This window comes from Mesocricetus auratus, unplaced genomic scaffold (genome assembly GCF_017639785.1).
Source record: "Mesocricetus auratus isolate SY011 unplaced genomic scaffold, BCM_Maur_2.0 Super-Scaffold_15014, whole genome shotgun sequence".
Taxonomy (NCBI): Eukaryota; Metazoa; Chordata; class Mammalia; order Rodentia; family Cricetidae; genus Mesocricetus; species Mesocricetus auratus.
In genome coordinates this window covers 59,513,144-59,538,901 of record NW_024429186.1, presented here as the reverse complement: position 1 = coordinate 59,538,901, position 25,758 = coordinate 59,513,144, and the positions used below count along the sequence as shown (strand labels likewise).

Here is a 25,758-nt window from a genome sequence, read left to right as displayed (position 1 = left end):
TGTGCGATGCAATTTCCCAGGCAGATTTTGAACACTAAGCGAGATATTCACATTGGCAGAAGTTGCTGTGCCTGGAGGTAGTGACCCTACATCCTCTAAAAGCAACTTTGACAATCTGTTATTCACATTCACTGACAACTTACCTATGCTGGTTAGCTGAAACATCCATGGCAGATAAACAGTTAACAAAATGGCCAACCATGGCAAGTCTATAGGCACATGTTTGTGTATCTTATTCACGAGGCAAACATTTTAATGTGTATGTTTGTGCATGCGTGGAGAGACACACACACAAAGAGGGGGTAGAAAGAGAGACAGAAAGGCTAATGAATTGCACCAACCAAGGCAAGAGAATAATAAACATTAAAACTTCATTGTTAAAAGGGAAGGTGTAGGTTAACCTGGACTCAGAAAACTTCCTTCTAACCCTCCAGGAACACATTACCTAAGATACTAAAGTGCTAAATTGGTCAGATAAGAGACGTGCTAAGATGTACGATCTGAACAACAAGGAGAGAAAATTGAAGAGAAAATTGCAATCTCCACCAGCAAGAGATTTAAGTGAGATGAAGTGAAAATGTTTACAATGGAAGGACAGCGAGGAAATGTGAAGAGGATGATATTTAATAATAAAGATTAAATTGGAGACCTAGAAAAGGGCTCTAGGAAAGGCAGAGTCACACAGCTCCACAGGGATCCAGGCATGGGGGTTGGGAGACGCTTAAAGGGGCTCATCAGAGTCAGCAACAACTCCACTGAACACTGAGTGTACAATTGGTGTCAAGGCAGTGGCAACAGATGTTTTTCTGGAAGAAGAATGGTGGAATGATAGTCACAGAAGAATACTGTGACTTGCACAAGAGCTGTGTCTCACTGACAGCTAAGAATGTACACTGACAGACCCAGGAGAAGCACTGAGGCTGTGTCCCCAAAGCTGGTTTGGGAGACAGGGTTGAGGTGGGCTCAAAACAGAGAGAGGCAGAATGATGCCAAAGACCATATCTCTAGCTGGGCATTGTGGCACATGCCTTTAATCCCATCACTCGGGAGGCAGAGGAAAGTGGATTTCTGAGTTTTAGGCCAGCCTGGTCTACATAGCAAGTTCCAGGACAGCCAGCACTACACACAGAGAAACCCTGTCTCGAAAAATGAGACAGAGAGAGAGAGAGAGAGAGAGAGAGAGAGAGAGAGAGAGAGAGAGAGAGAGAGAGAGAGAGAGAGAGAGAGAGAGAGAATGAAAATCATACAACAAAAAAGACTACAAACTAATTACCATCATGGGCTGGGGAGATGGTTCAGTCATTAATTTGCTTATTATGGACAAGTGGTGACAGGGATTCTTGGGATTTCTTGTCACCCAACCTAGTTGAATCAGGAAGTTCCATGTTCAGTGAGAGACCCTGTCTCATAAAATCAGGTAGAAACAACCGAAGAAGACAACCAGCATCAATCTCTGGCCCAACGTGCACACATAAACACCGAATATCCCCACACCTACATGCGCACACGCACATAACACACACACACACACACACACACACACACACACATTTAAAGTTCTCAACCTACCACTTACCCCGAGACTAACTACTTACAACCTCTTTGACCTTGAGATGCCACATATGACAGTGGGGCTGGCAGTATTATCTCTTGAGGACTGAATGTGCTATTATATGCAAAAAAATCTTGCATATACCCACTGGCATACAGGAGATATTAAAACATGTTAGCAAGTTGCTGGACTCTAAGCAGCTTCAGTAGTAATCCTGATCTGCATAAAATAATTCCAGCTTGTTCCTGATCCCTGTGCATATGTATGATGGCTGCACAATGTATGTAAGGTGACAACTGTCCTCTAAAGGGAAGCTTGGGGGGTAGCTAAATATGAGTTAAGGTAAAGGCAAGGGCAATAGCAACATTCCTTCAGGTTTACAATTACTTTGTATTGGTTTCTTATATGTAAAACAAGATCCTGACACCCCAAATTACCCCCCCGTTTGTGTGTGTGTGTGTGTGTGTGTGTGTGTGTGTGTGTGTGTGTGTGTGTGTGTGTGGTTTCGTGAGATTGGCTGTGAATGTACCTGGAAACACAGCAGATTTCACTACAAGTTTTCTGGGTGTGAATCTGCCATGTGACTTTGATAGTGGGTGGCAGGAGAGGGAGCCCCTGGCTGTTTTCACAGCTGTTGGCAGAGGAGTAGAAGAGTTGGATTCAGCTTTTGTCAGAACTGAGGAGGATTGACCTTTTGGGTCACACAGGAAATGGACAGTTTTCTATCTTATGGTAGATAGGGACAGAATAACATAAGATGCTAACCTGAGTCTCTAAGATGATAAAGTGCGTTTTGCCCTTTCCCATGAGGTCTTTTATTTCTAAAAGAAGGCTTTCCAGGCAATGATAAAAGAATGCAGAGTTAAAACTAGCAGTTTGTATATTGTGGCTGCAGATACCACTGTCCGTTTCCTGCCCAGAGCATAGGTGGCTCACTGGGGGCATCCTGCTGGGACTCTAATTTGGCTCACTCTGTAGGAATGTGATTGTGAATGCATTCACCCCCAAACCTTCCTGGTTAAGACAATCATCACTTTGTTCTGGAGTCCTTTCCAGGATCCGCTGAACAGGTAGTGCTTTCTTCAACTTTCTCCTAAGGACCTTGAGGGACTTGCCATAGTCACCAGCGAGTGAAAGAAGCTGCAATTGTTTCCCCACCGGTCCATGAAGGAAGAGCATGGAAGAGCCAAGCATACAGCCAGCTGACCACAAATCCCAACTCGGGCCTTCCTCTGAAATCCCTTCCTCTTTTTCTTTCACATCTGCCCTGCCAACTCCAACGGGGGAAGCTCCTGCTAGGTCCCAGTATATGTCTTACAATGTTGGGGCTCCCTCCCTACCAATCATTTGTTAGAAAGGGGTTTTATGATACAAATTTGATAATCTCCCATGCACATTGGCACTGTTCTAATTGAAGTTGTAAACCCATAAAATTCAAGCCCTTTGTCTTCCTGAAGGCCACAAGGTTTAAAAAGATACTATTGTCTGGCCTAACACCCACTACATTGTCTCCAGAGACCGATTAAACAGAGTTGTGAATTGAAACAGTGCGGATTTTGTCTAGGTCCTTTTTAGGCCTGACAATGCCTTTTTCAGCATCCAACACAAAAGGAGGTTTAAGGATGGAGATTCTTCTAAGATAGCCACATCCATATGGAAGACAAGGTGGCAGGCAGCTGAGATCCAAACATGCCATCCACCACCCCCATCCCAGGTGACAACATTGTCCACTCCTCTCCTTCCACTTTGGACCAGAAAGCTAGGGCCCCTAAAACAATCCCAATGCCTGTTCTCCAGACCTCATCAGAGGCCTTGTCCCTGTTCCTGGTGGACACCACTCTCCTCCTGTCTTTCTGAAGTGGGTACCCAGAAATAAGGTCATCGAGCTTTTGCTTTTGAGATAGCAACTGCCTACCTGGAGGTTCTTCCTCTCTAAAGCTCAGGCAAAGAGCAGGTGCAAACCCGGGTGTGGAAAAGGGAGGAGAGCCCTCAATGTGGCTGCTAGCAGGATTCATACCAGTAGAACACACCACAAGGTGAGGTTGCTGAGTGTCCCAGGCCCTCCTCCTTCCCCGGGGTAAGTGCCCTCGCCAGTCATCATTGCCTTTTGTTTCTTCAGGACCCTCCCTGTCCTGTCCCACCACTGCCAGGGGCCTGCTTGGATGAGGAGGCAGGAAACGACGCACTCACACTCATGAGCTTAACTGTAGGTTCCAAGTTTCTCGATGCTCCTCAGTCCCTTGCCTATTCTGCACTCTAGAAAAAGGCACGAGTGCAGGACCCTGCCTGGTGGGCAGGGTTCACTTTTGGTGTCTGAACTGGAGCCTAAAGAATCACCAGCTTCACTCTGTGGGCAAAGACACCGCCCGTTGATCGGGTCCCCAGATTTGCCTCAGTGGCCTCCCTCCATTCACTTTCTTTCCTAACGCTTTGTTGGGACTTCAGTCTGACCTCCAATCTAACCGGTGGTGGGCCTCAATGCAAAAGGCTAGGAGCCTGCGGGTTCTCCCAGGTCCAGTCAAGGAAGACCAGCCTTCATTCCTTTAGTGGCAGGCGCACCAGGGACCCAACCCTCCACCCTCCACGTTACAGTCTAGCACCACAAATCAAGGGGAAAATACTCTCTTTTTAAAAATAAGTTGTTTCATACAAGTCGCTGTTTGAAAATATACAAATAAGGCTCAAGAAATAAAATCTAGCTTTGGGGTTCGCGGCGGGGGGGGGGGGGGGAGAGGGGGAACAACCGGGAGTCTTGGCCAAAGTCCCCTGTGAGTGTTTTTGCCACATCTGGTTAGGGCGTGCCAGGGACCCTCAAGAGGGTCCCTCAAGGCCAACCACTCACTTTCGGGCCTAGCTCGGTTGAAGCGTTACTGAGGCCAGCCGAACAGCAGTGTCCCCGAGTCCGTGGTGACTCTAGGCATCCCGCGACAGTCTCACCAGTTCCAGGAGACCAGAGCTGGGGGTGCTAAGTGCTGGTAGGCAGGGAATAGGCCCAGTGCCGAGCCTGGCCCGAAGGCTGCATAGCTCGGCACAGGGCACGCGGTAGCCGGCCGTGCGCCACACTTGTCCTGGGCTACCGCAAGGGTTCCCTCACCCCTGCCGCTGCAGGGTGGCCCGTCATGCACTAGCACGGGCACCACCACACGGTGCAGCAGGCTGGGAGCGGCCGAGTGCGGATCAGGTGGTGCTGCTGCCAGATCCGACGACTCCGTGGCCCCTGGCGCTCGCCCACGCTTCAGCTTGTAGCGATGGTTCTGGAACCAGATCTTGACCTGCGTGGGCGTGAGGCGCAGGAGTCGAGCCAGCTGCTCCCGCTCTGGCGCTGACAGGTAGCGCTGCTGCCTGAAGCGTCTCTCCAACTCCAAGGTCTGGGCCTTGGAGAACAGCACCCGCCGCTTCCTCCTCTTCTCGGTGTCGGAGCCTGGAGATGCCGGCCCGAGGGACGTCAGCTTCGAAGGGTCTGAGGGGCTGGTCTCCAGGCCGCTCTCATCAGAGGCTGGGAAGCACGAAGCAGACACCGCCGGATGAGAGGCAGTCCTCTGAGGGTGGTCTAGAACCAGCCTCTCCCCCGTACCTCCAGCTGCAGCCCCATCCCCTTGCACCAGGACTTGAGAGCCATTTCTTTTGCTGGGTTCACATTTGGGTACCAACGTCTCCCGCTCCTACGACCTCATCTATGCTACAAATAGTAATTACCACGCCTGAGATGACGCCCCACGAGAAACCCACCTTGGGGGTCCTCCTAAATGAGCTCTGCAACGGTAGCTGAGCTAGCAGACCAATTTCCCACAAGCTGGGTCACCAATGCGGGCCACTTCTGCTTTGCTAAGGTTTGCAAAACTCTGGGACGCCGAAGGGAGGTGTTTTAAATACTAAAATGTTCTGACCCTTAGGAATCTCCAGACACCAAAACCCCTATCTCCTAGTCGAGGTGCAGGGGTATACGCTCAGTAAGCACGGATGCACCACCTGGCGGTTTGAGGACTACAAAGCCTCCAGCTTGCCCAGAGGTTGAAGAATCCTGACCCGGGGATCTCTACTCCGGTCTCTGAGCCCGCCAGATGCTGCTCCCTCCCCCTCCCCCCCCACCTCCGCCGGCACTCCTGGCTCACTCACAAGGATAGTGGCTGCGCTCTGACTCCAGCCAGGCGGTGGCTTGAGAAACGCACGTCTGCGGTTCGCTCCTCACCCGGGGCTGCGCGTCCGGCTCAGGTAAATTCAGGAGACTGCGTACCGTGAAGCCGAGGCGTCCAGAGGTGGCCATGGCTAAGGAGGGGGGGAAGACGGCGGGGGCAGGGCAGGCTAGGAAGCCAGGGCCAGCTGGGGACGCCGCTCCTAAGGGTAGAAGAAGGAGGCGCTCGCCATGCGCTGGCTTCAGGGATGCCAGAGCCTTTTCGGAGGAATCCCTGTTTATATAAACGGCCCTCACCACTTGAAAGCCGAGGTCCGGGTGTCCAGGGTGTTAAGTACCTGAATGAGTGCTGAAGCGAAGCCGGAACAAGTCCGGAAGGTGCCATCCCCGCCCCCGCCCCGCCCCGCCCGGCCCCCGCCCCTTTGCACGGGTTACCTCCCCGAGGCCGCAGGAAGCAGCCCTTGGCTTTAGCGATTGTCCGATTAGACCAAAGTGAGGACAGATAATGGGGATTGTTACCAGTGAATAACATCTTGGGTGGCGAACAGTGACCGTGGTCCTTGCGAAGGAGCCCCAAACTTCCTCCTTCTCCTCCCGTGCCTGGGCCGGGTGGTGGCGTTGGAAATTGGGGGTGGGGGGGATGACTTATTAGTCCTTGTTTGTTTTATTTCAGAGCTTGTTTGCTGGTTGGTAGTTTCTCGCAGTTATTTGGAAAGTGATTTACAACACTACTGGCACTCTCGTCCCCACCCCCCCTTGGTAGCGCCTCTTAGAGAACTGAGGGTGGCCTGTGACCTGGTCTTTCTAGCTGTGTGGGACACAGGTTTGCAGATCACTAGGGAAGCTCCTCACACACCCCACCATCGGAAAGGGCTGGGAGACTGCGGAAGTGTCTCCCCTGGCCCGAAAAGAACTGGAGACAGCAAAATCCAGGCCTCTGGGTTCCGAAATGCCCATCCTTGACCTGGTCTCTATGGGTCATGAACCTGGGGTTCTGGGGCCAAGCTTTTCAAGGGCATATGGGTAGTAGAATTTTCTAGGGCAGCCTTGGCATGCCACTCGGGCATCGTCTCTGCCCCTGACTCCCAAGTTAGTTCCAGTTTCTGAGCTAGCAGTGTAGGAAGGGGCAGTGGTCTGTACCCTTGCTGCTTGCAGTATAGCAGACCACAGCACAGCTGCCTAGCCTGGCATCGGAATGGGCGGACAGGCAGAATTAGGCCTGCCCAAAACAAAATGTGCCTGGGAAGACAGTCCTCTCAGATCCTCTAGTCCCCTCTGTGACACAGAGAAAATGATCCACGTAGAAGGCGCCTAGCCTATCTCTAACTTAAGTCTAGCGCTCGATTTGCGGTCTCAGAGGCCGCTTTCCCTTAGCTAGAGGTTTGGGTATCTAGTTTCTAAATTTTAGGGACTAGAGATGCATTTGGGCAGCCACACCCGAAAAACCTGGCTCTGCTGGGGCTGAATTCGAACCTGGCAGGATGTGCCTCCCTGGGCTCCACCCAGCCTATCTGTCTTCCCCAGCAGCGGTCATACCAAGCTTGTCTGGAGTGCCCTGGCTGCACCTCGTGCGTGCCTGCACGCTGGGTGGTCGGGAGGAGGCTAGCCCACTACAGGCCAACTGCTAGGCCGCAAACAAAGGGGAAATGGAGCTGGGACGCCCGGACCTATTGGAAGCATTTGTTCCAGCAAAGATTTTGCATTTGTTCAGTCGGGAATAATGCGTGATTGACGTCTGCTCACAATGCGCTTTAGCTCGCTGGGATAAATCGGAGCTTGTCCGGTGTTGTCATGGTTTTCAATGGGATTCAATGGGACTGGGAGACCGATCGACTCTGCTGGCCATCTTTCTGCGGCCCTGGCAATAGATTTATTAGTTATGTCTTTTTAAATAAGATTAAATTGAAATGACTGTGCTGACCCCTTTGCAGTCAAGACCCAGGCAGGAGCCAGCGGCTAGCGGGAGGCAACCTCAGAACTTGGAGGCTGTGCCAGGTGAGGCCGTCCTAGCTCAGCCTCTAGCTACCTGTTGTCACTCTTAAGATTCTGTCCTTCTCTGCTTCCCCTCTCCCCCCTTCTCATCCGCCCTCCCTTGATGAATCGATTTGGTAATTTCTGAGACGATCGCTTTTAGAATGTCACTCCCCTGGCATTTCACAGTATAGGCCCCTCTCGACAGTGATGTGTTGTCAGTGAACGCTGATGTTGCCTTCTGCTGGACTTTCTAGGAGCAGATGTGTCAACTTTTGAGTTTGTGAAGGATCCTCCACAGGACTGGGGCAGGGCATTTAACAATTTTAAGAAGAACCGTGCTAGGAAAGATACAAGAGTCTTCCTTGGAATGACTGACCTCCTTAGCCTTTTAATCTATTTACCATCTAAGGCCACACTAATGTGCAGAAGTAATGACACTCCAGCTCTTGAGAGCTCTTCAGCACCAAATATTTGCTTTTACTCTTACTGTTTGGCTCCCAAGCAGAGATCCATCCCCATACAGCAGTTGTGTCGGAGAGAGAACTTGGATTTCGGGTGAATTCCTAATATCACTTCTCACTTCATGTTCTCGGCCTGGGAGCAGTGTTCCCAGGGTCTTGTGTGCATGTGTTTGTCCTGGGAACCCCATACTTCTTGGTCACACAAAGCCCAGTCATCTCCCTGCTTAAACATGCCCTCGAACACTGCCCTTATTCCCAACTCTTTTCTGAAACCTGACACCCATTCTTTCCCAGAATCAGCACCCAAGGACACCCAAGGAGGTTGTTCCATGTAAACTGTGCCTTCTGAAAAAAAAAATGGAGAAGAGGCAATCCTTAGTGGAAGGGCTCTCTTCATTGCCTCTTCACCTCAAAAACCCAAAGACTTGAGAGTAGAAAATGTTTGCACACTGGACCAGTAGGACAAGAGTGGAGACTTTTTCTATAGTGGAGATACATGCACATGTATCCCCCCCACCAGCCCCATACACAAGAATTATTGGGATTATAAGTTAATATTTCTCTAATGGGTCATTCTTTCCAGATTTTCAAATGTTGGTTGGTGTTCTACTCTGCAATGCAGCAAAGTTTGTTAGTACTATTACTTAACTGTGAGGATTTGTTTCCCTGCAGTTGGGTCTAGTATGCAACCCAATTGGAGTGAGTTTTACTATTTTTTAGGAGGAGAGGATAGTTTGACATGGTGTATTTAAGCCATCCACACCAATCATCCTTTCAAGTCTTACCCAGGGATGCTCATCACTGCAGGATGCTTAAGATATTGGGACTAGGAAGTTCCAAAATGAAACTGAAATATCTTAATCGTTTGGGGAAAATTGTGTCTATATTTTATGTTGTGTTTTTAAATCCTTCAGTTTTTTGCTGCTTCACAGATTCCTGCAACTCTATACAGTGCAGAAGAGAGGCACTACTGTGGAATCCTCTGGACAGATGGAGGACCCTCCACTATCAGGGCATTTTCCCTCATAGCAACTGCTTCCCCATCTTTATCAGCAAAAGGAAAAGGGAAATGGGTCTTTGGCACCTCCAAGAAGTGTCAGGGGATGATCTTGGTCACTCGTAAGACAGAAAGGAGAGACAGCATTTAAGGATCAGATCTCTTCACTTTTCATTCTGAAAGCTAGTTGCCACAAACACTCAGTGATGCTCCCAGCCTGGCTTCAGTCCTTTCCTGGCTGTGTTGATGTACACACAGATGACAAAGGGCAGCAGCTACTGACAGGCTGGGAATTTGGTCCATCTTTAAAACTGACTTTTGATCTTATTGCTTAGCATCAAGTGACAAGATCTGAGCCTCTCTGCATTAAATCTCTTAAGAAAAGACTTTTTCATTGATATTGCTGTTGTTTCTGGTCTCTGGGGAATTTTTTTCTTTTTCTCTTATGTTCATCTACTGAATTAAGCAGACAATGTACACACACACACACACACACACACACACACACACAGAGTAAAATGGTTCTGTGAATTTAAAACTGTGTTTAATTAAATACCACTGTACTCCATTCACTAAAAGCTTTTAATTTGAAAGACTAGCTATTTATCACTCTTCTGATCTTTCTCGTGCCTTCCAGTGGCATAAAAATATTTGTGCTGACATGATTTGTAAGTTGTCACAGTCAGAATAACTATATGACGTGGAGTAGTATGCCAAATGCTATTTGTCTAGATCTAAAATTCCTATTTTGGTTTCATCTTTTTAAAATGTTTTTGTTAAAGGTACATTGTTAAAGATACAAATGTAATTTAACTGGCATAAATATGATTGTAAAATACAGAATTCTGAGTTTTACATAATAAAATATCCAGGCCTTAGATCACACTTAGTGTTATGTACAGACCATGTATGGTGTTATTGACAAGAAAGACTGACCCCAGGACCACATCTTATGACTAGTACCTTGTACAGTCTAATTTATTGTGCATGCTGGAAACCAAAGACTAACACTGCAGTTGAAACCATTTAAGAAAAAAAAGTTACCCATACATTATAAAAAAACATTATAATGAGGTGCTTAGAAATAGTTTTATATTGTTTTGAAATCAATTTCAAAATTTTGCTGTACATTTTTAAAGTGAGGTACTATTTCTTCTTATTGGCAGCAGCTTAAATTACAGACCACACTAGTCATTCTAGGTAAGTGTTTGTTGATGCTTTATTTAAGGAGATTTCTCAAGGACTAAAGATTCAGATACTCAGTTTCGACAGCACCCATAAGAATGCCACTTCAGTTTCAGACATTTGAGAATGTCTCTCTGTGCACTCCCATCTGTGCTCCTCCCTGAGTCAGGCTAGATTGTCCAGGAGAATTGGAGCTTTAAGGAGAGCCTGGAAGATGGGCAGCCAGAAATTAGTTTGAGGATAAAGAGGACCTAAAAAAAAAAAAAAAAAAGAGGGCCCCTTTAATATAGACAGTATTCAAAAGAAGTATTAGGAAGTAAACCTAAAAAGGGAATAAGTATTCACTTAAAGCTACAGACTCAGCCTGATCTGATGAACTCAGGGGAGAGAAGTGTGAATGGAATATTCCAGATGACAGTGGGATTCCCACCCCCATTTGTTATGTTTCTAAAAATCAACTACAGTAGATAAACTTTGGCTTTCGAACTCTCTCAAGTTGTGCTATTTAGTTTACTCTTAAATTGTCCTTTGGAAAAGTCTTTTTCCTTATCTAAGGGCAGGCCTGAAATGACAGCCTGGAGGAATGTCCTACAACAAAATGGGGGGGCTCTATCTGTGTCCTGCGGCTCTGGGAACCCCTTACCCAGCCAAGGTGGCTGCCTTTGTGTTCTTGATTAAATGGGTGTTTACACTGAAGTCACATACTGCACAAAGGAAACAACACAAAATAAAAATGTCCTTCGTGTTCTGTTTTTCAATCATTTGTGTGAAGGAGGCTCTCAGCCTCTATCACTGTCAGTGAAAAGTTGCTCATTGGAAGAGACATTCCACTCACCCTGCTTCTGTGCACAGGGAGCTTACCATGGAAACTGCCTCTGGACCCCACAGGCAAATACAGAAATGGCAAGGCTACACACTGGGCATTTTAGGTTTAGCTTTGTCAAAGACAGGAATGAAGAAAGGTGTTTAGAACTTCTTGAGAAATGTATTCCTCCTGTTGGCCTTTTTTTTAAAACCAGTAAATAAATAAATAATAAATAGTAAAACACAACAAAAACAAAAACAAAAAAATCCCAAGACAACTATAAATTGAACTTGTTTCTCAGAAATGACTTGACCTAATCACATTCTTCCAAGTCCTAAAATATATGCACTATGTGTTTATACAATTTTTATGTCTGATAAAACAATAGTTCTTACAGATGGCTTTTTTAAATGATAGCTTCATTATCTCTAAGATAATAAATTTACCATTTATACATATTAATGTTTTCTGAATTGATTTGAGATTTAATGAAGTAAAACACGTAAGAACCCCAGAGTTCCTTCTCCTGTACCTGTTTCTTGCATAATGGCTCCCTCCTTAAATACTACTGGCGTGTCCTTAAAACAGCACGCTTTGCTGTGTCCCATGGTACCTGAGGAAACGAGAAAGCACTTGAGAAGACTGTCATTGTATTTTTGTCTACTTCACCTTCTTGGCAAGCTCTCACTCAGCTTACAACCAACTCCAGGTTTCTCCCCAGGGTTTCCAGCCATCTTCCTTTCAGCTCTTCTCTGTCACGGTCCACCTGAACTAAGGGTAACAAGGATCAGTGACAGGCGCATCCACCCTGGAGCAGTTGGAGCAGTGTGTCTTGACTGCTCATTTACACTACCAGCTCAGCACACTGCGTCAGCCGGCTCAAATTGGACTGACTACCCTAGATGGTTACAGCATCAAGATACACACACCTAACCCAAACAGTTGTTCTCTTGGTCAGTGGAAGTAGATGTGTGTCTGGGCAATTTGCATCATAGTTGCTTCTTTGGTTTTGTTGCTTGAAAACAAAGTCAGGAGACTTTTTTTTTTTAATGTAAGCACCACAAAGAAGCAACAGTGTGATTACACATAGGAGAGAAATGAGAGATGACTCACTAATTGCCCTGAAAGTCATATACAGTTATGCAAATGTTACCAGAAGGTGCAGGCAAGGTCCCTCTGTAGGGTTACTCTATTATATTCTGTTAAAACAGAAACACTTTCTCTTGCTGAAGAGCAGCTGTCTCCCATCCCAACCTTTTCTAGTTCCTGGGGTTAGTGATCCCATAAGAGCTCAGGCAACTTAGACAGTGAAGGGAGAAAAAGAATATGTGTGTAGCATATATTTGGTAACTGATGTTTACTTTGAAAATCTGTGTTTCTAAAACTATCCCCTTTCAATCCTGTGACTTCATTAATGAGGACTTTTTGAGTCACAGAAAAGTGTGGCAAAAATGCCTGGGAATCAGGGATTGTTTCAGAGTGTGTTGTGCTTGACTGAACTACTGAAGCATAGTACAGAGTAATTGCCGAGGACCAGACATTCCTTTTAATACATTTGTCCTCCCATTAAGCCAAAGGATTGTCTCAAAACAGCTTTAGAAGGAGAAAATCAAATGTAACATGGGCCTAAAGTTAAGCATTCTATTGCTTTGCAATATAAAACAGTCTTACATTATTGAACCCTGCAGAAGCCCAGACGCTAGAACTCCAGAGTTACACACTCAGCAAGCACCCAACACTGGTAAATTTGCCCTTCCGGTTTCTTATAAAGGATAAAGTAAACGCTAATTTGATTCTAAGAATTTAATTATTTATTTTCTAGACCAAAAAAAAAAAAGCACTCAACTTTCTCCTTTCAAGATTCTGGTTTTTGTTTTTTTGTTATTGAGATTTTTTTTTTGTTATATGAATCCTGGAAAAGTCAGAGCAAATCCTGATTGCCCCATTAGCTGACTGATCACAAGGACATTCCTAAGGGCAGGCCGGGATTGGGGAGTAACACCTGCAAGGGAGAGTGTGTATAATCAACGTGAGGTACAGGTGATACAGTGAAGGAAGGGACAGAGGGAGGTCAAAGTGAGAGAGTGACCGCTGCCTGTGGCAGTTTGGTGATCTGGAAAAGCTAGCCTGGCCTAGTAGGTAGGTAGGAAACAGAAGACAGTGCAGAATCAGGTTGAACATTTATGGACCACGTTACCCACCAGAAAGCAGAGAGATGGCTTTGTGGTTTTGTTCAGATAATAGCTTAGGGTCCTAAGGTCTGCATTTTAAAAGTCGGTGTAGGACACAGTGGCTAATTTCTAGGGATCCTGTTGTGGTATTGTCCGAATCTCAGTGACCAGCATGTGATTTCATGTGATTTAAGTTGTGTTTGTTTCCAAACAGCTTAGTCCCTTACAATGCTAATTGGGTGGCACAGAAACCCCTTTAGAAGGTGCAGTTTTGAAAGGTTAAATCTCTTTAGCAATGAACATAGATTGAAAACCAGTTAAAAGCCACTGAGAACAAATGAGTCTTAAATCGGGCATGAGACAAAGGGAAGGTGGCGGCACATCCCCTAATGTCAATAGGCAGAAAGCCCCACGTGCACAATGGGCTTGGGAGCGACCACCCAAGGTGATTTCAGTCAATTCTGGAAACTGACAGAGACCTGGAGCCCATAGCTTGGCTAGGCCAGCCACCCAGAGTCCTATCAGGATGGACAGAAAATTGTCTCATTTCATGCTACATTGTATCCACAGACATTTTTTTTCTTCCAAGCACAACAAAAATATCAATAGGTTTGTTGGCTGGCTGCTGTGGCCAGCTGTCACATTCTTGGAGAAAACCAAGCCTAGTAATGAGACTGATGAACACTAACTAGACTAGAGTCAATTGAGTTACACAAATATACAACCAATGCATCCCCACCACAAGACTGCCACCCACATAGCTTTATTATCAGTAGCATACAAGTCTTTCTCTGGGGGCAGAATGTTGAATTGTAACCCACAAATATATAGTATGTAACTCATGAGCACCAGGCATTGAGTTAGCACTAAGACTCATCTAGTCAAGCATAAGGAACCACAAACACTAGGCAATCTGAGTTTTCTTTCTAACACCCACCATATTCTGTAATCACATAGAGAGGTTAGATCTAGGTTTAATATCTGGGTCACACAATGATGCCTTAATCAAGTTACACAATTTCTTAACACCAGTTTCTTTACATTTAAACTGGAAACAACAATTCATACACGTGTTCTGGTTATTTAGTGAGGTATTGTGTGTAAAGTGCCAGACACAGTGCTTTCCCACATTTAGTAAGTTCTCTATTTATTATGGTAATTATTGCTATTATGCTAAGGGGTTTTGGGGAAGTGGGATATATAAGGAGAAACTGGGTTTTACCCTCATATTGTCCTGTGATAAATTTAGGTTCACCAGTCACAGAACTTTAGCTTAGCCCTTCCTTTTCAGAAGAAGAAAACACACACACACACAAACACACACACACACACAGAGAGAGAGAGACAGAGACAGAGAGACAGAGAGACAGAGACAGAGACAGAGAGACAGAGACAGAGAGACAGAGACAGAGAGACAGAGACAGGACAGAGAGAGACAAGGGCAGAGCAAGAATGAGAAAATAAACTAAACGTGGGTGATTTGGCCAATATTTCAAGAGCTAAATTTGGGCTCAGATTTCCTTAGCTTATGGCTCTTTGTCCTTAAGTGTTCCCCTACACTGTGAGTCCAGAAGCAGCTTTCTTATCCAAACAGAGTAAGAAAAAATAACTGCCTCTGGAAAAGATGTCTCAAGCCTAGCAACATCACCGGCACCCTCCCTCTTCAGGTGCTCTGCTCTAGGCCTCAAGGCTCCTCATCTAGCAGACTGCAAACTGCAAGCAGGCTCTCACCACGCTAGGCAAGGGGAAGGACTGGAGCTCTGATGTTTGCACTTTTACGTGCCTCTGCAGCTGCTTCATGTTTTCCCCCAGCATCTCTGTGTTTTGGGATGTATGTAGTAAAGCACGTTAGTACATATGAAGCACTGTGTAAGAAATAGACTCGGATGGATTAGAAGTAAGTGTGTTTGTCTAGAAAGGAATATAGGCAAAGCAATATTGATCGCTTTAGAGAAGCAAAGGGAAACACAGTAAGGTTAAAGGGATTCCGGGGCAGGAACCATTTTTAGAGACAATTTAGAGGCTAAGGGCTGGTGCTGCTCACTTCCGGGAAGACATGCAAATGATCTGGGAAGAGGATTTTTTTTCTCTTTCCTCCCTGTGGCGCCTGCCCTCCAGAGGCTGGAGAGTCAGCTCTGCTATGAGAAGTGAGTGCCCTGCCAGCCTGCCCTTAAAACCCATGCACACATTCTACCCCATTCTGATGGTCAAAAGTGTTTTCCTCTTAGCTGCTTCTTGAATATTTCCAACTTGCTCATTCCCCTTCCTCACTAGATTGTGACCCTTTCCAGAACCCTGCTCTGCACACTTGTCGTTGTCTCCAAAGTGTTTGTTCTTTACTTTTCGTGAGGGGGTTTAGTACAAAACTTAGTTACTGACCGTAAGACCCATGGATTGTTTAGATGTTAAAACATTGCATCATAAATAACTACACTAGTGTGTTGCCCCAATTAGGTGGGAATGGGTGTGACTTCATTTCCTACCCAACAGAACTGTATAAAACCACTTCCTGCTTGAGGTGCAGAATGCCACAGGCAAGGTTAGGGAGAGCACCCGCCCCTTTTGAAGTAAAGCAATCCCTGGACTCTCAGAGCAAAACCAAGGAGGTTTTGCCATTTGCACTCAAAAGTTCTCACCCCTTGAACTGAGTAAGACACAATAGAAGATAACAGCTGATTCAGAATAGTTAACAGTCTAGGGTATAAATATGTAAACATGGCTAAGTATGTATTTAGACAATTTAAAAGTGTGTCTCATTTACCCAATTATAAACAGCTGTCTGAGAGCAATTACGATTTATCATGTAAATGCTTATTTGCATAATTCAAAATATGAATATTATTTGCTTGATAAAGACTGTAAATAAATGGCAACCCGAACTTTCTCGGGCTTAGAGTTTTATGTTGTTTCTAGGGAACAGAAAAAGGGGCATTTTGCTCAAAATGATACCTAATTTTAGTAATTCTAGGAGGTCTAAATAACCACTAATTCAATGGGAAAGGGGCAAAAGTTTAAAAATAAGCATGGCTGACAGAGAAGTGGTAGAAGAGACCATACTCCTCTGCTAGTGTACTTCAGGAACTTTCCTATACAAGGACGGTGGGTGAATTGTCTTACAGTTCTTTGTACTGGATGTAAAACTTTGAGGGTAATTAAAAATTATTATTTTTTCTATAACTTGATAGACAGTATCCTGATAATACCTCATTCTCTGAAAGTGTGGATCAATAAATGAGTATATTTCTAAGTATACTAAGGAACATTTTTATTTAAAATATAAACCTATTTAGGCCAGTCATGGTGGCACACACCTTTAATCCTAGCATTCTGGAGGTAGAGGCAGGTGAATCTCTGACTTTGAGTCCAGTCTGGTCTGCATAGCTTATTCTAGACTAGCCAGGGCTACATAGTGAGACCCCACCATCCCTGCTCAAAATACATATGATTATTCTACTTTTAGGAAAACAAGTAATAAAAAGTTACTGCAAGCTATCTGCCAATACTCATTATCTTTCCATAAGGAGGAAACTTCCTCGTTAGTTAAAGGTACAATAATTTCTGCTGGGTCTTTTCCAGTCAATTGCCAGCACCGTGTGCCATCACCATGCGGTGTTAAGACAAGTCATGCGGCAGCTGACATGGGAGTTTAAGATTTGTCTCACATGGTCAGATAATGCTGCAGGTGCTCAGTAAAGCTAGATCCAGACACAAAAGAAACCTCTAAAAATGAACAGTATGTTTAAAAATTTGCTTAGATGCTAAAGAAAGAAATGAAAATGGCTATAGACAGTCATATAATAAATAGTTTAGAAATAGTGAAGTCTTTAAAGAGATAATCAAATAATATAAAAAATAATAAGCCATATATAGGTGAAAATATAACACATATTTGTTTATAATATAATTTTGTAATTTTGAATTTTTGAATGCTAATGAACAGAGAAGGCTGAGAGACATTGGATGATGGAAGGGACTGCTGAATTAAACTAGCCTAGATACTTTAGGAATACCTTAACTTTAAAATGGAAGTTAGAAAATGTATTGCTTTGGGGGAAAAGGATATCTTTTTGTTTTCACAGGCAATGAAAGGTAATGGATTCTTTCAAGGTTAAAGAGAATCAGGTTTGATTTGGGGAGACCTCCTGAAAATCCTGGCTACAGACATAAAGAAATAAACCTATAAAAACCACAAGACAGGTGAAATATATTTTACCTGCTCAAACAAACTTGTGTTAATTCAGATATGTATGTTACCTCTGAAAGTTTATGTGTTTTCAGAGCCAGGGGACAAGACACCAATGAAAACTGGGGGCCAGGGTGATCCAGCTTCCCAGAGTGCCTCTGTTATAGTTTCCTCAGAGTCCCACATTCAGAACAGCTTCAAGGCTGCTGGCTGACATGGTCCAGCCTCACAGACTATTCTAGCCAGGACTACAGATAAGCTTTGCACTTTCCCATTGCACAGAGACTGGACAACAAATATTATGACTAGTTTTCCCAGGACATGACTATTATCCCAGTTTTCTCGGGGTCCCCCAAAGATGCTATTGTTCCCACACAACAGGACACAGTCTAGAGAACATGACATCCCCAAGAGGTGGGATGGGTGTTTTTTTGTTTGTTTGTTTGTTTTGTTTTTTGTAGTTTTGTAGGTCATGAATGTTTGTCATTCATCACTTAGGGTCATCATTTAGGGAGAAAGCTAAAGAAAGGAGATTATATTCAAGGATATCTTTCTAAAGGGAAAAGAGGCGATATAGTATAAACATGATGGGATAAAAGGGTGGATTGTTGAGTCTAATTTTGAGCAACCACTAGTCTCAAATATTTTACATTGGTATTAATTTTTGTATATTGATGCAAATTTAAGGTTATTTGCACAATACTATATATGTTCCTATTCTTGTTTGAGGCATTGTACCTATACAGCTCATTTAAAATGTAAGTAAAGTTTTAGTCCTTGAAAGCTACTGAGGATAATAAAGAAATACAGGTTAGTAGTTAGTCATCTATAACTATCAAACTTATAGTCATGATAGGTGTGTTTTCAAGGTCATACAGAGACATATTTTAGATAGGTGATCTTCAAAACCTACAGAATATAGCATTTAAAGTGTTATAATAATAAAAGGTTTTTCATGACCATGATACATGTCTGCTTCTGGCAGCATCAATCTGCTTAAAAAAAAAAAAAGGATGATGAGCATCAAAGAATCTCCATATGGAGTTTGCTTTTCTGTAGCAAAAACTAGCCATTTGGTCAAGAAACTGCCTTTGCCTCAAGAGTTGACAGTATGCTGTCCAAACTGAACACACATGACACAAAAGAAAGCAACTGCTGAACTTTGCTAAAATAAAGTGGGAGTTTCCTGATTCTCAGACGAGTTGCTTGCTCCGAACTTCCTGTTTACTCAGGAAATATTAAATCCTCCTTGGGCATCTGATAGGGTTGAAGACTAGATAGTTATAGTGACAGTTTCCCTTAGTCATGGCAGAAAGTAAATTAGGTACAAAGCTTTGTATTTGTCAAGAGAGAACAGATAATAGAGTACTTTCTCTGAATTTAGCAAATACAGATGGACTAGTCATTGTGAATGTAATTCTTACCTGATAATTGTTCTTATTGTTTATAGTTTTTATTAAGTTAGCGTTAAAACCTTTCCTTTTTATTTAGACAAAAAGGGGGAAATGTTGTGGAATATTCCTTTCCACTGTGTGAAGATGTGTCACTGTGATTGGTTTAGTAAAATGCTGAATGTCCTATAGCTAGGCAGGAAGAGGTTGGACAGGACTTCTGGGGACAAAGAGGTCTCAGGGAAGAAAAAGGCAGAGTTGCCAGCCAGATGCAAAGGAAGCAAGACATACAGGGGGAGAGGAAAAGCCACGAGCCACGTGACAGCACATAGATTGATATAAATAGGTTAATTTAAGTTATAAGAGCTAGTGAGACAAACCTAAGCTATAATTAGTAATAATACATAATTAATTCTAAGCTTTCATTCTTGATAATAAGTCTCTGTGTCATGATTTAGGGCTGGCAGTCCAAGAAAGCCTGCTACACAGCTCTCCTTGACAGATTCCTACAGCTCTGGTATCTCCAACTTCTTAGGATCTTTCCCCACCACAACTCAGGTTTCACCTTTATAGATTGACACAATGGCCTTTCAGGGACTACTCATGGGTACCCCAACTCTGCTACACATTGCTTGGTTTAAGCAGTTTTCTGCAATCATGAGGAGAAATCTGCGACCATCTAAATCTTGCATCTTTCTTGCCTCCAAATCCAATACCACACAGAAAGTTTGGCCATAGACCACATTAATAGCAGCTTTCATTTGCAATTACTTTCCAAGGGAAAAACACTATGCTCTCATTAACTGGAGCTTCAGCTGGGTGGGGTCTTATCCTGAGGGAAGCTTTTCTATCTTTTCAAAGCAGAGTAGGTAGATTTTCATAGTGCTAATCTCAACAATTACAGGATCTCTTTTAGCTCACACCTTAAGGGTAACATTCTCACATTGCCAGTATTCTGTTTCTCTCCCAGACGCACATTTTATATTTCTTTTTCCCTGCCTTCTCTTATTCATTACAGACCTATAAAAAGTAATCAGCAACAACTACCCACAGACTCAATGTTATCCTGTCTTGAGCAAATTTGATCACTACTTTTTAATTCATCTTCACATAAATTCTCAGGACATGGTCAGAAAATGCCCAAATGGCCCCTAGCATAGGTTTAGAGTGCTCATTCCCCCTCTGAAACTTCATGACTGTCTGTATTACCCTCAGTTCTCTTGTCTTCCAGGCTTCTACTACGATGGTCCATTAATCTCTGTCTTCAGCATTCAACCACATTTCAGTCTAAAGTTCCAAAGCCTTCCACATTCCTCCATGAAGCACATGGCCAGTTTTTTTCCCACAGAAGCATCCCTACTCTCCTTGTTTCAGTGTTTGTTAGTTGTTGCTGTGATATGATGTGAAAGACATCACCAAACACAACCCTCAGAAGAAAGAATTTACTTAGGCATATGCTTCCAGAGGGCCGCAGTCCATCGTGGTGGTCAAGCCATGGCGTACCAGCAGGAGAAGGAGCCTGAGAGATCACATGTTATCTGCACATAAAGAGTAGAGTAAGAGAACAGTAAATAAAGAGAGGCTATGAGCCCTCAAAGCTCCCCGCCCTGCCCCATAATTCCTCCAGGAAAGCTTCATCTACCAAAGGTTCCATATCCTCCCAAGCAGCACCACCTTACTGGAGACCAAGTGTTCAAACTATAACAATTGCCCTTCTCTCAAGAGTAATGTGTGTTATTACATGGTTTTAACATTGTAAAAAGAGCATAATATTGTCTGAAGAATTGAGAATTTGTGATACATATTATATAATCAGTACATACTACATAATTATATGGCATAGTAAAGGAATTTGCATTATGCTTCCACATGTGAAAATATCATGGTAAGAACTCTATTAACCAGACTATGTGTTTAACTAGAATGCCTTATTCTTCTATTATTTTTCATGAACAACATTTCATGGTCTTTCCTTGATATCGGTGCTTCACAAGGACCGTCTTGTTATCTTCGTAGCACTAATGGTGGCAGACTTTTCCAAGTGAACCGATCCTCTGCAACTCTTTCTTGCATAAGGGGACCAACAAGTGTCTCTTTAAGGCCATTCTTCCCAGGCTTCTACAAAAGCAATGACTTTATGCCAAGCATTTAGAGATTATTTTTTCGTGACTGTTACTGAATGTGAGTGCATGGTGTGCATGTGGGAGAGGTGTGCATTGTCACAGCATACATGTGAAGATCACCAGACATCTCTATGGAGTTGGTTCTCTCCACTTTTACAGGGGTTCTGAGGCTTTTGTGACAGTAGCCTTTATCCGCTGAGCCATCTCGATGGCTCTACACCAAGGATTTTGGTAGACATTTTATAAAAGAAAGCTCATACCTCACAGTTGTGGGAGTCATGCTTTTTATATAAGGTATCAGGAAAAGAGAGACAAGGTGTCCAGCTGTTTGTACTAAGAGAATGCATTGCTGCCTTTATTGCCAGGAGAATATGTGTGTGTGTGTCTTCATTGCAAGTGCTAAAAGAGGTCTCTCTCTTGTAGGAGGGAGGAGCTTTATATACAGGCTTACAGCACAGTGGAAAAACCCCAGGTAGAAGAGAGCCTGTTTTCCTCCTGCTGAATGTTGATGTCAGAGGGTCAAGGCCAGGGCAGTAAGCCAGGACTAGAAAACAGGAAGCACTTGGACTGGAAAACAAGTTGCACTTGTAGGCTGACCAGCAACTCACAGAGACCCCGTGGGGCTGGGGCCCAACAGCTCATACCTCAAAGTTGTGGGAGTCATGCTTTTTATATCCCCGGAGGAGAAGACAGAAACTCCCGTAGGACTTGTGAAAAGCCAACATCTTCGGAAGAACCATCGGGTAGCTGGCTTCATGCTGCCACTTCTGGTTTTCTGATATTCTCAGTCTGGCCCCGAATGCTTTGTTTCCCGTGATGCTTCAGCTCTGCTGGTTTTCCCATCCCTGCTAAGTGTCTTCTGCGCCTAGGAAAGGGATATCAGTTAAGAGCTTGGAGACTTGTATTGACCAGGCCAATGCTGACTGAATCATTTTCTAAGAGACTCTGTAGATGGGCTCCCCAGAAAATCAAGGCAGAAAAATATTAGGGCACCTTAGTGGTTCCACAAAGGAAAGCAAGCCGCAGAGGCTGAGAATGGGCCCAGGAACTAGACACAGACTTGACCGAAAAGCAAGCTAAGAAGCACCTGCCCTGCACCCAGAGGTGTTTGATGACACTGACCCGGGGGAACCTCGTACTTGACTTCAGCTTCGGGGTCCTGGAGCGACCATACCTGCTCTTAGCTCACTGCAGCAAGGTTTCGCCTCTCCCCTTCAGCATGCTACACCTCTGCCTTCATTTCATTGTTTTGTTGTGCCACTTGCTCTGGCTCTCTGAGAACAATGGCGTGGTTGTCATTTCTGCCTTCTGACAGCAGATCCAGTGAGGAAAAGGCCTTCTCCTGTCATTGACTTCACATGACCAGCAGTGCCCATGGAGCTCCAAAATGATATCTGCTCAGTCTGTGGCACTCAGGGCAGGCCATGCCTAACTAACATAATCAATGGAAAATTCCAACTTTGTGAGCCGGGTGAGTTTTCTTATTCTATTGCGGGCTTTTGTTTGTTTGTTTTTATGTTTTTTGTTTTGGTGTGTGCATGCACACATTTGCAGGTGCCAGTGTGTGTGTGTGTGTGTGTGTGTGTGTGTGTGTGTGTAGGTCAGAGGATATAGTTCAACCAGTCAATAAATTGATCAATTAATCAATGTAATAAGCATGATTTGTTTTGCTCATTAAACAAAGGGCCTGGCTTACTCATTCCCAACATCTTACATTCCCCAAAGATCCCATATCTCTTATAATTTATATTGTAAAAATAATTTGCTACAAAATGTCTAAAGAACTAGTCTGGGGTCAATTCCAGTGTTAAGAGAAAATGTACAGAATTAGCATTAATGCTGTTTTATGAGATTCCCGTTTCTTTGTTAGTTTTCTTCCCTCCCCCACTCTTCTGTATACTCACCCCCCCCATGTGTGTGTTCTAGCTATTGAAAATAAAATCTGAAGTGGAAGTAAAACTTTTGTAGTTCTAAATCATCTGTGGTGAAAGCAAACCTACTTCAATGCTTTGTTTTATGACTGCATTTTCTTCTTTCAATCAGAAAAAAAGATAAATGAGAGTTTTATGGCACCCACCAGTCAAGAAAGCAATAGGTCTTGCAAGAGAAGAGGAATTTACACACTGGCATAAAAAGAACTACTTTGACTCTTAAACTGCCCCAAGTCTTCACTGGTCCATGTTCAAAAACAGCCAATTCCAAACACCAGTTCTACCATAAAGTCACAAATATGTCCCGCGTCTTCTCCTGCCTGTTTCTCGGCTGGCCCAACCTGTGGATTAGACAAGTCCCTAACCAACATAGCAAATGGGCGAATTTACAATATGCTGCTGGCAGTGTACACTTTATTGTGCTGAAGGCCTGTGAAGCAGGGCATGTGCAGCGATTCAGAGATTAGGAAGTTCCTAGCCTCAAGCTTGTCTTTGAACAGAGAGAGGAGCCAGAGCACAGGGTGCAGGTGACACCAGACCTGCAGAGTGCAGCCTGTTCTCCAGAGGCACAGGCAGCTGATGAGTGTGGTACAGGACTTCTGCTATGTCTCCAGAGGTGAAGAGTGTGCAGAGATATAACGGAGGAGACATTGGCTTACACAGAGGATTGTCATAGTAGAGTAACTGCAGTACTCTGCTGGGATATGTAGACCTTGGGGAACCTACTTAGCTTTACATCTAATTCATATAAAAATACTATGAATGCAACCTACTTCTCACACTCACATGCCACTAAACAAACAAATGTAATAAAATAAGAAAACTCACCCAGCTCATCAGCACTTTTGCAGTAATACAAGTGCTTAGGAAACTGCTTGGTATGTTCTAAGATACCCAGAGATGTCAGATATCACCATCAGTCATCATAAATAGACATCATCATCATCATCACTGTCATCATCACCACCAGCAGCAGCAGGATAGGGGATGGTGGGAGCCACAGTTAGTTCACCCATAAAGATCCTCTGCAGCACACTTACCTGGAAATCTCTAAGTCCCTCACAAGTATGTTTGGAGTTCTAGGGTTAACTGTCTAGAGGTAAGAGGCTGAACCTATAATCTCCTCAAATTCCTTCCAGCTCTGAGAAAATTCCCACTTGAAAGCAAACAAACTCAGTCTCAATCTTGGGCACACAGCCTTAAATAACAGAACAGAACTCTTTTCGTTTAACTTTATGTCAATAACCAAAGAAAGATGTCTTCTTGTTATCTAGAGTTTTCAATGGTCAACGCTCATACACTGAAAATAATTCCTTCAGTAATATTAAACTTTTTACTTAGGTAGTAAATGTATTAATTGTATTTTTTTAAAAGAGCCCCCCAGGGCTGGCATTTAGTGGCTGAAGGCACCCATCACCAAGCCTGACAACCTGTATTAGTTCCTGAGACTCTCATGGGTGAAGGAGGTAACCTCCCACAAGTTATCCTCTCTCTCTCTCTCTCTCTCTCTCTCTCTCTCTCTCTCTCTCTCTCTCTCTCTCTCACTCACTCACACACACACACACACAGAGGCACACAGGCACACAGGTACACTAATTAAATATAATTAAAAAGACTTTTATTCAAAAGCAAACAAACAAAAAATATCTGGGACTTTCTACCCAGTAAGGGAGATTTTACTAGAAGTAAAGTTTTGCCAAACTGATTTTGTCCAATAATAGTCAATCTATTGAGTTTTATCTCCTTTTGCTTTTAGCTTCAAACAAGTCAGTGGGAAGACAGCCATACACCTGCAGCAAACATCCCAACTCCCCCATCTAGGTTCATCTCTTACCAACTGGTTGGTACAAGCCAGACAGGATGCTGTCTCCTGTTCCCCACCACGGCCTCTCTGCTTCAGTCTGTCTGTGTCCCTCGCACACATCAGCAATGCCCAGCGAAGGTGAGTTTGTCTCTGGAAACATCTGCCTTTTCTCTCAGGACAGAGGGATCGGGGTTAAGTCATAGAAGAGGAATATCGAGCTATTCCTCTCAGTTTGTGTCACTTGTCCTCATCTAATTATAATGGGCACCTTCTTTTTCTCTTAAGTGTTCTGATTGGGCAAATCTATAATATACTAGAAATAATAAATTAGTCACCATTTCAGGGAAATTTATTTATTTCCCCATAAAGTAATAAAGCTATATTTAGTGATGTGGCTTATCTATAAATGAGACAGCAAAATGAGTCTCTCTTACCAGCTTGCTATGAGGAACAGGAAGGAAACGATTGATCCAAGAGAGGGCTCATGGTCAATGCCACTAAAGCCAGCTGAAGGCTACCAAGGTAGTGATTCCCCGCACACCAGCCCTTTGGTCATCCCCAGACCTGTTCTTTGGCTGTCATAACTTTTGGGCAGAACCCTAACCAGGATGATGATCCAAGGTAGTTTGAGTCTTGTCAAGACTCAATAGATAAAAATGAGATAGTGGGCCGGGCATTGGTGGCGCACGCCTTTAATCCCAGCACTCGGGAGGCAGAGGTAGGTGGATCTCTGTGAGTTCGAGACCAGCCTGGTCTACAGAGCTAGTTCCAGGACAGCCTCCAAAACAATACAGAGAAGCCCTGTCTCGAAAAACCAAAAAAAAAAAAAAAATGAGATAGTGGTTTTGCAAAAATGCCCTAAGAAGTATTACAAAGCCTGTTGGCATCAAGTTCTTGAAATTGAACAAAATGTATCAAAGACCTAAAACTATAAGTATGCTTTGACCCACTTCCACTTCCCTTCTAGAAAATTTTTCCTCAGGGAAAACACAAAACTGTATAAAATAAATGCACATTTATCACATTTAATTGTAGCTTATTTAAGTGAA

General features: G+C 44.0%; 1 protein-coding gene across 1 annotated transcript; it reads right to left on the bottom strand.

The window, feature by feature from the left end:
• Window positions 1-4,210: 4,210 nt before the first annotated feature.
• On the bottom strand, window positions 4,211-6,039 carry Nkx2-8 (NK2 homeobox 8). Its single transcript, XM_005080514.3, has 2 exons — window positions 5,669-6,039; window positions 4,211-5,048 (listed from the first exon to the last, which is right to left on the bottom strand). The coding sequence occupies exons 1-2, from the start codon at window positions 5,814-5,816 to the stop codon at window positions 4,486-4,488; spliced, it is 711 nt and encodes a 236-aa protein (XP_005080571.1). The 5' UTR covers window positions 5,817-6,039; the 3' UTR covers window positions 4,211-4,485.
• Window positions 6,040-25,758: the final 19,719 nt, after the last annotated feature.